General features: G+C 39.1%; 2 protein-coding genes across 2 annotated transcripts in view; both read right to left on the bottom strand.

Annotated features, from left to right (window-relative positions):
- chd3 (chromodomain helicase DNA binding protein 3) overlaps window positions 1–9,972 on the bottom strand; it is a 39,395-nt gene extending 29,423 nt beyond the window's left edge. The window contains exons 1-10 of the mRNA XM_053498610.1: window positions 9,638–9,972; window positions 7,482–7,618; window positions 7,202–7,372; window positions 6,842–6,966; window positions 6,499–6,737; window positions 5,844–5,971; window positions 2,516–2,645; window positions 2,099–2,274; window positions 925–1,182; window positions 555–758 (exon numbers count right to left, since the gene is read on the bottom strand). Coding sequence (XP_053354585.1) covers window positions 555–758; window positions 925–1,182; window positions 2,099–2,274; window positions 2,516–2,645; window positions 5,844–5,971; window positions 6,499–6,737; window positions 6,842–6,966; window positions 7,202–7,372; window positions 7,482–7,618; window positions 9,638–9,803 — 1,734 coding nt within the window. The 5' untranslated portion in view covers window positions 9,804–9,972. The remainder of the gene's footprint in view (window positions 1–554; window positions 759–924; window positions 1,183–2,098; window positions 2,275–2,515; window positions 2,646–5,843; window positions 5,972–6,498; window positions 6,738–6,841; window positions 6,967–7,201; window positions 7,373–7,481; window positions 7,619–9,637) is intronic.
- A 144-nt stretch (window positions 9,973–10,116) lies between these two features.
- Window positions 10,117–13,577, bottom strand: LOC128526614 (cytochrome b5 domain-containing protein 1). Its single transcript, XM_053498647.1, has 4 exons — window positions 13,302–13,577; window positions 13,057–13,133; window positions 12,511–12,729; window positions 10,117–11,767 (listed from the first exon to the last, which is right to left on the bottom strand). The coding sequence occupies exons 1-4, from the start codon at window positions 13,420–13,422 to the stop codon at window positions 11,537–11,539; spliced, it is 648 nt and encodes a 215-aa protein (XP_053354622.1). The 5' UTR covers window positions 13,423–13,577; the 3' UTR covers window positions 10,117–11,536.
- Between the last annotated feature and the right edge of the window lie 1,368 nt (window positions 13,578–14,945).

Raw genomic sequence — 14,945 nt, 5'->3', positions numbered from 1 at the left:
ATGAGTGAGAAAACATGAATGGAACTGAAAGCTCTTTGAAAGTGGGAGTACTCGGGTAGGGGGTAAGTTATTTAAATAAAAGGGGTGCGTGAGGTAGAAAGCGGATTAAAATCACAAGAGAGTTCTGAAGAAAGTCTTGGTAAAAACTTCACAGTTTGTGGGTGGTAGTCACTACAAACACCACAATACACATGCACAAGCAATGAGTTTTTCATATTATGCCCCCTGGTGGCTGAGGTAAAAAAAAAAAATCCAAACAGCGCTATTGATTTAGAACGAGCTTCTGGACAACCTTCAAAATTTGCCAGAATGGTAAACAAATGGCAGGGATGTGTAAATACTGACCTAGTTAATCTTTGTGAAAGCATAAATTGTATCTGAAATATGAAACTGGAATAAAAGCTGGGGTGGGCATTTTACCCCATGTGGGCATCTTGCCCTACCTTCTCCTACATATCTGTCTATTAGTCCCTCTGTCTTTCTGTCTATATACCACATAAAATAAAAAAATGTTTTCATTATATTTTTATTCACACACACACAGACACACACACCTGAAGTTCAGTGATCCATGTACAGTGCCAGTAGGACTGTCCTGCCAACTTCACAAAGAACTCTCTCTCTGGCCTGCCTTTCATGGGAGGTGGGGGTGGAGCATCGGGTGGTGCATCTGGGGGTGGAGGAACAGGCACAGGAGGCGGAGGTTCACCCCATCGCCAGTGCAGGATCTTCTGCACCCGTCCTTTGATCGGTGGACACTGTGGAAACGACAGTGAAGTTGAGCAATGACAGCATATATAATCATGTTCACCATCCTAAAACGCATTACTGTTGTCATATAATGACTCATCTTGATCTGAAACGGTTCAGTCATCTTAATTCAGCACAAATCAAAATATTCGAGTTCAGTTCTGTGGAACTCACAGTACATCTGGGGCAGAGCCACTCTCCGTTGGGTATCTCAGGCAGTGGGGGGTTGAGGCAATGTATGTGATAAGAGGAAGGGCAGGAATCACAGCATAGCAGCTCTCCTCCATCTTTACACACTCGGCAAAACTCCATGTGATCATCCTCCTCTTCCTCTCCTCCTGGTCCTGGCTCCACCACCCCCCCATCATCACACTCTTCCTCGAAATCCTCAAATTCCTCTTCTTTAGCCTCCCATTGAATCCCTTCTTTCTCCTATGAGTAATGACATCACAGAATTACAGATTCTTAGAGAAATCAAATTAAAACACAAAACCATTAAGAAGCTATAAAAATAGTTTTAGTGTGGAATTGATTGCATCTATACAATACATGTTCTTATATTAGTATAGCACATGTCGTTGATGGTTAAAGAGTTCGTAGAAATAGTTAAAAGGTTAAAGCTAAAAATAAGCTGATCAGCTTCAATGTAAACAGTGATATTATTATTTCAGGTTGAAGCCCACATAAATGTCTGTCTGTCTTGCTGTACAGCAGAACATTCTGTGCAACTTATTAATACAAAGAAATAAAATTTTGTAATGTTGAGTATCTTACATCTTGTTTACGCTAAGTTGTACTTCTTTCGTCGTCAGTCAAATACACTCCCTATTCTGTAATCGAGAGTGAATCACAGATGGAAAATCGAAAAAGTAGATCCAATAAAGTTTAAGTTTTGTCTTGAAACAACTCCAACGTGGTAAAATTGTCTTAATGCGGTTTGCTTTGTGCACAGAGACACTGTCACTCTGGAACAGGTTTAGGCCTCATTCATAAACCTGTAACAGTCAGGGCCCCAGCATACAATGCACCGGCATACAAAGACATCTTATACAATTCTATGCTTCTAACAGTTTGGGGTAGACCCACATATGGGTGTGTTGATCAGGTGTGCACATATTGTGTGTATCTTTTTATGTACTTAAACTATGAATACCAATACATACAGTTATAAAATGTATCAAAGACAGGTTCCAGCTTTAAAGTCTGTGGTGACGGACTACTGGTCACATGGCTGGTCTCATGATGTTTTATGACTTTATAACTCGAGTTTTAACAAAAATGAACCTGTTGCTCTTTTAAGCGTTTAAGCAAGCTTTGGAGGAGCGTAAGTATTATAAAGGTGACTTACACAGTGTGGACAGCTCCACTTGCCCTCAGGAGCTTTCTCCAGCTCGGGCTCCAGACACACTAGGTGATACGCTCTGGGGCAGGTGTCACACAGGATGATCTCCCCTCCCTGCTGACACACCTCACAGTAATCCTGATGATCTGTCTCATAGCCTTCACCATCCTCATCTCCCAGCGCTGAGAGAAACAGAGGGAGATCAGAGAGGGCACACTGCAACAAGCCAACAGCATGAAGCTCCTGACACCTGGATCTCATCAAACTGTATATAATAGAAAGATTTCTGAAGGGTTCACAGCCTCTAATTATCTTTAAAAAAAATAAATAAATAAATAAACAAAAAACACACAAACAGTAACAGTGAAAGTGCCACAGGTCAGTAAAGCACATTTAACAAATGGAACAGGAAATGTCACCCACCTTTTTTCTTTTTCTTTGCTGGTCGACCTCGCTTGTTCTTTTTCACCCGGCCAGAGCTGTCTGAGCGCACCGAGGAGCTGTGGACACTCGAGTTCTCCTGCTCAGAGTCATCATCGTCCACATCTTCACTCTACATAACACACATACAAGTATACAATATAACCAAATAGAACAACACACCACTCACACAAACTAGACTTTTCCTATTTTCAGTCATTATCATGATTTTCAGTTTGTCACAGTCAATGCCGAAATAACTGTCTCTCTTTATAAGTATAGAACTTAACACATACAATTACATAACATATACAATTAGTGATAACCTTAAAGGGCATGTTTTTATAAAAGAAGTTTTAGTTATTTTAGGTATTCAGATGGGTCTCCAGTATGTGGCTTCCTACAAAAAACATGAGAAAAATACATGCATGCTTTTTGTTCTTTTCCTATTTTTGTATTGTATTAACAAGCCAATCCCCGAATGTGACCTCAGATAATGCCAGTACCTCAGCTGGAGCTCATATAGACACATAGACACTGAGTTCAGGTAAGGAGGTATAAGACACATAGTTTGGGGTATTAAAAAAAAACACTATCTAAGAGTTATTTCAGCTGGACCATTAACAGATACACTTTGGTGGACCTTTAAGACCTGTGTTAACTTGTTAAAGTAACAGTAAAATATAGAGCTTTTAAACTTAAGAGAGTTTTGTATAGTTTAACCTATTTTTGCTATATACTGTATTTCTTTCTTTCTTTCTTTTCTCAAATAATGCACTCAATATTTGCTTAAGCTATCCCTGAAGATAATAGTGGTCTCATTCCACTGCTCCAAACAAAACATTTTATGCTTTTTATATGTCCTTTATTTATCCTGAGGCTTATGTTTCAGACTACAGGTTTAAATTAGAATTTATCTCATGATAAATGTGACTGAGTTGGCTATTTTGTGGGTTTCTCCCAGGTCTCTATAGTGCATCCTTTTCAAGCTGCAAGTTCTTACAAAAGTTAACATTTGATAAAAATTTAACATTTGCAAACTCAAAAATCCACTGCACTAACCAAGCAATTATGAAACTGCAATCTTTGACTTCTTCACAACCTCTCTCACTACCCTTTTCCCTGTGTAGGTGGGCAGTATGCTCAAATCTAAGTTTCCAGGACTGAATTTGTTTCACAGTTACAAAGTATTATTTTGGAATTTCCCCTTATGCTATTGCACGCTACTTGCAGAACATTTTGTGATGCGTGTCATGTTCGGTTGTTTTTCACCTTATGAACTGATCTCACAACCAGAACAAGAATGCCAAGTAACACGCATTAAAGATCATTTTCATCATTTTAAGCTGCACATTGACCCATACAATGCACACAAAGTGATGTAAATTTTAGGGAGAACTATTCAGTGGGATACTATTTTTGGTATGCAACTGGTATACAGCACAGGCGCATTTGCCATTTACCATTCAGTCTTACAGAACTGATATGAGAATAATATAACCATACTGCACATCAGTGTGACTGTTATAGTCACTACCTACAGTACCAACCAGAACTTGTCTTTTAGCTACCATCAGCTGATTACCTGTTCCTGTGACCACCTGATGAAGCAGTAGTGACTATACCTCAATTTTCTGCATTAAAGTAGCTGTGCTGATACTGCAGAATTAAAAACAGCATATAATTTCGCAAACAAACCTAATGCATAGTGGGGCTGCAACCAACCATTATCCTGATGATCGATTAATTTGTCAATTATTGAAACAACTGATCAGATCAATTAATTGGATTACAAATGGTGTAAAAGAGTAAAATGTTCCCACATTTAGGAGATTTTTGCTCGTGAAGCTGTTTGCCATCGTGCTATTACTCTCTTCACACCAAGCCTGACACCTACAGTACATGTCAGTGTTCACGGTTCTTGTGAGAATCAAGCATGATGACGTCATCTAACTTAATTAACAATTAAGTTCCTTGCCAGCTTATTTGATTATTGATTTTGGTTGAAAGCCATAATTAATTGTTGCACCCTTAAAGCATAGTAATCTACAGTGTGAACCAGACCCATTGACCAGATGTACAGTAGGGCCTTTCCCCGAGATGCTGCTCATCTCCAAGGCTGACAGACACAATAGCTTACTAACACTAACTTAAATAAATCAAGGAGATTTTAGTTGTTTTTAATGTTTATTTCATCCAGTCTGTTTTCTCCATGTATTTTGTTATCCAATTTGGAAATTTCGTTGTTCAGCCTGCCAAAAGGTCTGGCATGAGCCAGATAGTTCTGGCATGCTGGTTAAAACTCACACCAGGGGATAAAACAAGGACCGGACAAGCAGACAGCTCGAACCACTTATTCTCATCCAATAAGTGGTCCAAAAAAAGGTCACAAATTAAAAATTTTTAGTGGCCCTCCTTCAGGCTTATTAGGGCATGCCTTCCTTGTGGCACTGTTTCAACAACCTTATGCAATGTCACATCTTTTTTCATCCAGAGTTCCATTCAATTTTGGCCGAGGTCTTGCACTGATGTCAGAATGCTTGTATAGTGGCCACTATTCATGATAAGTGCATCGATTCATACGCTTCTCCTTTTTACCCTGGCACGCCCATCACTCTGGAACTCTGACTCACGCCCATCTATCACTCATGTCCATCACGTCTACTGTATCACTCTGCTGAACCTTTGAAGGGGTTATTGGAGCTAAACTCTCTTCACTTTGCCCCAACAATTACAGGCCTTTACAGGTAAAGATTGTATTTTAGAGTGATGGAGATAGGTCATGTGTAGGGTCAATCTGGACTCATGTGGCCTATTTCCATCGCTCCAAAATTACATGTTTACATTCAGAACCAGAGTGTCACAACTTAACCACTGAGCTTAAACCAAGTTCAGCAAGCTCCTTAATATCAGTTAGGGCAAATCACTGCAGTCATTATCTAATTTTAACCTCTTAAACGTTTCTTATTTAAATGCAAACAGTGACTATTTGTTGTTTTGCACACTGTTGTTTTGACCGTGTCATTTCAACACTTTTGTTAAAGAAAATACTATTATCTACTACACTATGTACTAAGAATACATTTTCTTAGTGTAAAGGTAAGTACTATGCATAAAAGTTTTATTAAATCTCTGCAATTTGTGGTTTGGTGCTTATATTTACTTAAAGAGTGCCAATAATTCTAGAGGTTACCTTTCTAGCTTAGTAAAAACCTAGGACACATAATCACATTTATATATCTACCCATGCTGGCTTGCACCAATAAATTTCCTCATGTGTATGTCATAAAAAAACGGCGCACAAGATCATAAAACCAGTAATCTTCCTCACTGAGCTGCTCTTCTTGCGCTTGCTTCCGAGAGCTCCCAGTTTTATTCGGAGGGGAGCCATCTTCTTAGGCTTGGGCTTCTTTTTGTCAGAGGCACGTAGACTCTTGCTGCGCTTCTTATAACCAGGGCCTGTCACAAATAAACACAGGACAGCACGCAACACAAACGAAAGTCATTCATACAAGTAATAATAACTTCAAGCTGCTTGCCAAAAAAAAGAGCAATGTACTTTATATATGAATTATAAAAGAGAAAAACAATTGAACTGTTTAATTCTAAAACGAGTGTTATACATTTTTAATAAATGTTGATTATTGTTTGAAATATCATTTACAACATACAATTCATTATTATACATAGCATTTAATCATAGAGGATTTATATAATTTATAAACTACTAAAAATATTTACTAATTAATAATAATATTAAAAACTATAATAAAGCAAATGCTTTCCATCTTACTTGCATCCCACTACACACAGCTACATTCTGGGTGATTCCCCCAGGAAAAGATCTGACTATTACAATAAACAGTTTATAATGCAATAGAAGACTAAATAAAAGTTAAATAATACAACAGAAATAATGAACCAGATTTTAGCATAATTTATACACTCTTAATTCATCCACCTCTGTCCTGTCCTAAACCCCTCACCTTTCCCTTCTTTGGTCTTCGCCTTGCGAAGTGGGGGTGGCTGAGGGGGAGGCTCAGGAGAGGCAGTTGCCGCGGAGACCTGCTCAGCAACGGCTGCTGCCGCGGCAGCTGCTGCAGCTGCAATAGCAGCTGCTGAACCTTTGAAGGGGTTATTGGAGCTGAACTCTCTCCACTTTGCTCCCAAGATGGTCATCATTTTAGACATGGGGATCTTAGGGTTCTTCTTAGCTATCATAGGCCTGTACAACAAATTACAATTGCCAGTCATCCTTTTTTTCATTTTGATGCACATGGTGCCTACAGATGCCAAATAATGCACATATAGCATAAAGTGGTGCAGTACCTCATAAACTGACTAAAAGCCTTGTAGTTGGTAAGTGTGCGATAGTCTTCCTCTGTAAAAGTATGATCCACATCCTCCAGACCCCAGTCTTTCGCCAACTGAGCAGATGTCTTAAGTTCTACTGGCTGAAAGAAAGATGTAACCAAACAACATGATCATAAAAACAAACACCTCTTCCTTAGATGCTATACTTTATCACGACATATCTGCAGAAGGAAAGGTGCTTTCATTCACATTAAGAATGCTACGAAATATAGCATTTGAGCATCTGCATCTCTATTCTAAGAAAAAACATACTGTGGTTATGATCTCAGACATTTTTTTTATTAAACACCATCATAGTTCAGATAGATTTTTTACTTTTGTGGTCTCTTCGTGTGTACTGTCCTCATCATCTTTCTTCTTTTTCTTGGTCTTCTTTTCTTTCTTGTCTTTATGCTTTTTTTTCTTCTTCTTCTCTCCATAATCACTGAGAGCACTGTCTGAGTTCACTCCATAGTCCTGGTCTGAGTCTCTCTCTATATCACTGTCCTAGGACACAGAAGTGGCAATTTATATTTGACAAGTTACAAATTAATGTGGTACAAACATCACATATAAGTGAAATTTATTAAGGAACAAAATGCTAGATGATACATACTATTTTTTTCCGCTTGTGTGCTTTGGTGGTCTTGCCATCTTTGTCTTTCTTTTTTGTTTCCTTTTTCTTTTTTGGACCTCTCTTCTTCTTTACCAGGATTTCCCTGTCTGATATCTCCCCTCCATCCTCACCATCATCTGAATAAGAGAACACAGACAGACATGTATACGTATACATACGTATGCTAAAATAACCCCAACTGCGTTCAGGGGTGAACTGTTTAGTGATGATCAAACAGGACTGACAATAATCATTGACATGAGCTGAAAGCAATCCCTTTAACTGCATCCCAAAACAATTAGGCATGACAATAGTCTGACCCTTGAGAGCATGGTGGGGGGTGATGGAGCAGACAGCATCATTTGTCACTCACTTACTCAACCTGTGACCTGCACTAAACTGTCAGGTTTAACAAGTTAATCTCTCTTAACTTGCTCAACTTGAAATGACCTTCACTGCTATAATCTGACGCCAGTGTAAATCAGAAAGTGAATAATCGTGATAAGGTTTCATACTGGTTTATAGAGAATATATATTAAAGGCTTCACCCCTGGATTAAACATTAAAGCAATATGTGTTCGCTTTTGTATCTATGACAACAAGACTCGGATATTTGGATATCATATTGATGGCAAAATTGATAAATTATGCATACTGGCGGTATAGTTTAAGCAGGTTATTTAATGTCATTTATAACTAAAATGCTGAAAATGATTTGATGTCTTACTGAATGCTCCACATCAAAATTATCATTAGTTTTGTTGGTTCGTATGAACTGATCGGACAAACGCATCGTTTCAGGACAGTAAAGACAAGAGCGCACGCCAGGTTCGGAGTGTCGGTCGTGGCGGGAAAGAAGAACCGTGCTGAAAGCAGCGTCCGCCATTGTCCTCAAATCAATTCGTTTTCCACATAACGGCTTTTGTCATTAGACGCGGCGCGCGCGAGAGACGCGATTGTTTTTTTTTTTTTTTTCCCCGCCCAGCTGGCCTCTCGCAGCCAGAGGCGGCAGCAGCGCGCACGCGGAACTCGAGGATGTGCAGGCCGCGCGCCCGCTTCGGCTCAGAGCGCTGGAAGTGCGTCGGCTTCACCCCCCTGCAGAGAGCTCGCGCTCCTGGGACTCACACAGCCGGCTTTGCTGCGGGTCTCCAGGGGCCGCGAGAGGGACACGGAGGCGCGTGCTTTAATTGATTCACGCGCTCGTTACGCTGCCTGCACGAGACACTTCCTGCAGCGAAAAAAAGGGCCTACGGCGTTCCAAACTCTAAACGTCCCACATGTACAGCGCGCGCTGCACGCCCGAGCCAACTATCACACATCAAAAGATGTTTAAGATAACGTTTTTTTTTTTTTTTATTCCCCATGTATCTCTTTATCTCTCTTGATAACAGTTATAAACAAAATCCCATTGTAGGTCAAGTTATCATGGGTGACAAGAGATGTGAAACTGTTATTAAGCATATGTTACATTTATTGTGCTGGTCGATATTTAACGTATAAAAGTGTGCATGAAGCCATGTAGAGCTTAAACACCATACAGGACAGTAAGTAAAAGACCTGAGGAAACGGCAGTGATGTAAATAAGTGCATGTGGATACATCTTAGTCACGTTAGGTGTGTGTGGTGTGTGTGTGTGTGTGTGTGTTGTCTGAAGTGACAGTGGGTCGGGTCACGTTTATTTACATTCTGTCACAACAGCACTCTCTCAATCAGGCGCGAGCCTCTCTCCAAGAGTGCACTCGACATTCGGGTTGTGCACAACCATATGTGTGTGTTCATGTGGATATTAGCCATAGTAGCTTATCAAGCAACAATACCAGCACTGTTTGGTAAAGTATATTTGTAAATTAGGAGTTCTTGATGGTTTGGGAAGAGCATGAACGAAGGACGGGACAGGAAAATGTAACTCGTGAACTTTGGTTAAACTTGAAACTTCATGCTGAAGGTGCACATCTGCTTTGCTGGAGCTGTGTAGCAAATACAGGCACGGGAACAACACCAGGCTGCTGCTGCTGCTGCAGATGTTGCGGGGTTTATTCACCTCAGAGTTGGAAAAGTATTTTGGATATCTTAAACTGTAAGCTTATGAGTGTCTCTCTCTCTCTCCCTGTGTCTCTGTGTGTGCGTGTGTGTGTTTCCCGGTGTGTGTACGGTACCTGGCGCGGCTAGCGCTGCAGTTTCTCGAGGCGCCGCCGGCGAGTGTATGTCGCTTGCGTTCTCGTCCAGCTCCCCGTCGTCTTCTTCTTCTTCATCAAAATCTCCTCCCTCGGAATTAACCGCCATGCCCTCATCTTCCTCACAAGAACGGAGAGGAGAGGACATTATATCCCTGTCAGCGACCCCGTCCTCGAGATCAAAAAAGTATATTCCTTCCGAATAATGTTTATTTTAATATTCAACACACACACAAAGTGGGGGGCGTTTTGGAATATTTTACACTACAAGGCAGAGAAACAAAGATGGCCGCCCTTATATTTATTTTTTAACAACCCCCCCAATAAGAAAAATCCCCTTACATAAAAAATGGCTGACTATATTATTTCAGAACGCCCCCCTCCTCCTCCTCCTCCCGCTCTCTCTCTCTCTCTCTCTCGCGCGCGCTCTCAGCGTCTCCCCTCCGTCCTCAAAAAAAAAAAAAAAAACATTCACATTGTTCCAGTGAAAAGGGGGTGTTATTGCTAATCTTAAGTTGGATTTTAACTCGTTCACTTGCTTTTCTTTTCTCTACTGAAAATCCACCATAAAGTCAGACTTGTCTGCTTTTTTTCCCCTGACAGTGAATACAAGCTCTCTTAGTCGGACGCTTTTTTTTTTTTGCACTGCAGAGAGCCACACAAATCCATCCAACATGGCTACCTTGATATTCTTAAAGGCCCCCACCGATGTATAAAACTATTTTGGAGCAAAGGCTTTGCGTTATTGGGGCTGTCTGACTGGAGGGAGGCTAAGAAGGGGGGAGAGGCGCTCTGCCGCAGCCATGCCCAGATTTACATCAGATGTTGCTTAAAAATTAACCATTTAGTGTGTGGGTTTTAGTTGAGATATTCTTCTGTTTTAAGGGACAAAGAACACCCTTCCATTAAGATATTAAATGCTGTTTTTGTAGTCATTCAAACAAAATTGTAAGGAGCATGCATCCTCTGACAGCAAAGCTTTCTAAAGAAAATGTGGTCTGTAATCCCTCTCCACTTTTGATACTTGCGAAATATTGTAATGCTTTTGTGAAATGAACCCACAGTAATTATCTTCTATCCTACTAAACAATTCTGTAATGCTTGCCATTATTTCACTAAAGCAATGTTAAAATGAACGGCAAGCAGGGGCCTTTTATTACTAGGGTGAGATTATGTACATTGTTGTGTTTTTTTAACCTTTTTTTTCCTCTTTTGAATTAATAAGGCTTGGAAAATGCTCTGTTATTCCGAAAGAAATATGATACTGAGAGACGTTTCTGGGATATTTATTTAAAAAATATATACACCCTTTTACCCAAAAATATAAATAAATAGATTGAGAAGGAATATATTTCATTAATTTGAAATATCAGCATTTATGCTGTACAGTACTGTGCAAAAGACTTAGGCACTTTGCATTTTTAAGTTAAAGCTTTGTTATTGTATGACTTCATCATCAAGTCAGTACAAAAACATTTCTGATTTCCAAATATAAGTATTCCAGCAAAAAAAAATAAATAATTATATATATTACAATAAAATATCTGTAGGCCAGAAAAGAAATCAGCAAATTATGTAAAAAAGACCACTTTTTAGACAAAGAAAAAAAGAAAGAGTTTTGCATGCACGAAAAAAAAGAAGCAGATGTGACAAAGTCCCCAGAAAGACTGTGCCTGGTTCTGTAGGATGCTCGGTAAAACTAAATACTGTAGCTGATTTCTTATAAAACTGCACACATTGTACCCGAGACTATATAAAAAAAAGGTTGTCACAACGATTATTGACTTTGTTTTATTAATTACTGTCTACTGCTTTTTATAGTATGTTTTTAAAGGTAGAATGTTTTTTAAAGAAATTCTGCACAGTACTGCACTTTAGAGGTCAAAGTTCAGTAAGGTCGTCATTGAAGTACAGACATATGGATGGAGTAAAGAGGTCACGATCCAGCCGACAATGGTCTATTTCCTTATCATCATCAGGAATCCCATTTTCACTCAAAGTTTTACTCATGTCCAGAATGACACCATTGTGCTTCCAGGTATAGCTGGCTGCATGGGAGTTGTAGTGCAGGTAACGGTGCAAAATCTCACTCAATGTTTCCTCAGAACATACCTGGACAGAAAATAAAATAAAGGGGTACCAGCTGTCAGTCATGACATTATAGATTTGTAAAACCAGACAAAATGTTTTCCCTCAGAGACGGAGGAAATTGTAATTATAATCCGATACTGGTACATTTCCAAGTGGCACTAGATAATTTTTGGGGTGGTTATTGTGAAAAGGATAAAAGCAAGACAATAGCAATAATCCTTCATGCATTGGACCATGCAGAATACCATTATGCCAGAAAAGGCATTTGCCAGGAGTGTGTTTGGCCAAACTGCAGTCACTGGACTGTAGGATTAAACCATCTACTTAGAGCTTGGACCACTTGTACACACATCAACATAACATCAGTAATTCCCTTTGTCAAGCTGGAGGAGAACTAGATGCAGAAAGCAAAGGGAGGGGAAAATTAACTAAGAAGTCAAAAGAGGAATGGGGGAGGGCAAAGGGAGAAGAATCTAGAAACAGATCAATCCTGCCCTCTTCAGCATGCTAAAGCACAGTGCAACTAACCCAGTTGACAAAAGAAAAATAACACTCTTGCAATATTTATGCTTAAGCAGACATGCATTTTGCAAACACAGCCATCATTTTCTTTTATCCACTGGGATCTTTCAAGTAATCAGCGCAGCCTGGACTTCACCCTGAAGACAGGCCATGGTTTTAGACGAGATAGATAAGAATTTGCAACCACATATTATTTGCGTATCTGAACTCCTAATGTTATGCTGAGTGCAGCAGGATTTCACCTCAAGCTTCTGTTCCTGGGAAATGAGTGTGTTGATGATGCGGATCCAGCGGGCCTTGGTTGTCAGAATGCCAACTTCATAGCGCTTGTCTTTCCACCAAGGCTTCCCAAAATCATTGGCCCAGTCAGTACGAGGGCACATAGGGGGCACGTGCACAAAGCGCCCCCTGGGGGTGCAATACTTCACACAGCCAGTTAAAGGGTCAACATGGGTAATAATCTGGGAAAGCACATTTTTCCGTTTAGACAATTGTAATAATCACGGTCCTTCAGAGATCATGCTATAAAAAAAATCTATTTATCTATCTATCCAGTCATGTTCTAAAGTTAGTACCCCCTTTTTAATTCTGTTCTGTGTGTCTATGTTCATTGTATATTAGAAATGTTTTTTTATTCCTAACATACATTTATTTATTGATACAAATTATTGTATAAACAGATTGTAGTTTATCATTTATGCTTGTTTATTGATTACTGAACTTTAAGGATAAATCCATTCAATGCAACTGATCTATTAGTTTCAAAACTATATAGTAATGGTTCTTACATCTTTTGTTTTCGGGTCAAACCAGTGACTGATGTCCTGGCCTGCAATTTCAATAATCGGTTTCAGAAGTACATCGCCTAGAAGACAAGCACAGGTATGAGGTTAACGTGGTGACGCTGGTTAGTTTACACTTAGGTGTGAGACAATGTAACAAGTGATCATCAACATAGCAGAGTGTTAGATAATCTCCGTTATATTTGCATTACAAATTAAATAAAGCAAACGATGGCAACTGAACCGCTTACCTTTGAATTCTTCAAGCAAAGGTGTCAAGTCATAAACCTTACCCAGATACGACACCCACGCGTCTCCTACTGTATTGTGCACGGACACTTCGTGTTGTGTAAAATACCTCGAATGCGGCATTCTAAGAAGATTATTAACATTAACCCGTCCACCATAATATGTTTAGATAAATCTCACCAGAATTGCATTAAACTTAGCTGTTAGCTACAACGCCCCAACAATGTGATTTCAGTGTTGGCAGAATGTAAACACTCTGGTTACCATGGCAACCACGGCACACCACGCCACGTTAGTAGCCATATATTCTCGTTAGCACCGTGGAAACTGCACGACTGAATCATCAGACTCTTGCACAATATAATGTTAAAATACATGAAGAAAGCTTCTATGGAATTAAAAGTGAAGATTGTGTATTTGCAGATAGAAATAAATAGAAGTTCCATTAATAGAGGTGCAAATACATCTTGGACATCATTAAATGCTAGTGCAGTGTTTCAGCACAGGTTTGCTTTATTAGCTATTTAAATATATTCTGTAAATTATTAAAATATTTACAATAGTATTTGAGATTATTATTTCTAACGTTTCTATCAAGTGAACAGATTCAAGATTGCATAATATCATAATTAATAATAATAATCATTATAACCACTGACCCACTAATTATGCTTCATTGACTTGTGGAGTTGCCCTAACCCCCATGTTGGTGGCCCCGGCTGCAGCCTCCCACTGACAGCTAATACAGCACTTAAGTACCCAAGTTTTGAAGTACACTACCAATCAAAAGTTTAGACACACCTGATAATTCAACAATCTTTCCTCATTTTTCTTTCTTTCTACATTTTAAAACAATGCTAAAAGCATCTAAAATACACAATAATCTCATTCGAACAGTTGATATTGAGATGTATCTGTTACTTATGTTCTGTAAAGCCTTCAAAATGATGGCTGACGTGCTGTTTGTTAATTGGTGATTTTTGAGGCTGATAACTCCAAATGAACAACTTCTCTGCAGCAGATGTAAGTTCTGGTCTCACTTTCCTAGTATGGTGCATGGATGGATGCTTCCTTTCATGAGAGCCAGTTTCATCATGGTGCTTGATTGGTTTTACAAATGCACTTGACGATAAGTTTTTTTGCAAGAACTGTGCCAGAACTTTTGTGTCGTAAAATAACAAATGACTGTTGATGTTGTTTTCATCATTACTTAATTACCTAAATGCATGTGGGTTATTTCATAGTTATGAAAAAAAAAATCAATATTGTTCTTAAATGTAGAAATTAAATCCAAATGTTTGACTGCTACTGTACATAATGGAATTAATATGCATGTTTGTTATGTTTGTGTACAGAGATTCACAGGAACTGCTCCTGTGTATTTCTTGTTCATGAAATACATGAACTGCTTTAGAATGATGCTATGTGACTAGCACAGTTTCTACCATGTTTTACATTTCTTTAGAATAGGGATTATTAAAACAACAAAGTTTTGGCAAAATTGTTTCAGAATTTAGAATGCATTTTTCAAGACTTGTTTTCAAGACCACGAAACCTTGATTATGTATTATCATACAGTACACTGTCAGTTTGAGATGGGCAAGTTAGTGATTTTAGACAGTGTTATTTTCCGAGAATTGGTTTTC

This window comes from Clarias gariepinus, chromosome 1 (genome assembly GCF_024256425.1).
Source record: "Clarias gariepinus isolate MV-2021 ecotype Netherlands chromosome 1, CGAR_prim_01v2, whole genome shotgun sequence".
In the NCBI taxonomy this organism is placed as follows: Eukaryota; Metazoa; Chordata; class Actinopteri; order Siluriformes; family Clariidae; genus Clarias; species Clarias gariepinus.
The sequence above is the reverse complement of the archived record's forward strand: the minus strand, read 5'-3'. Positions and strand labels throughout refer to the sequence as shown.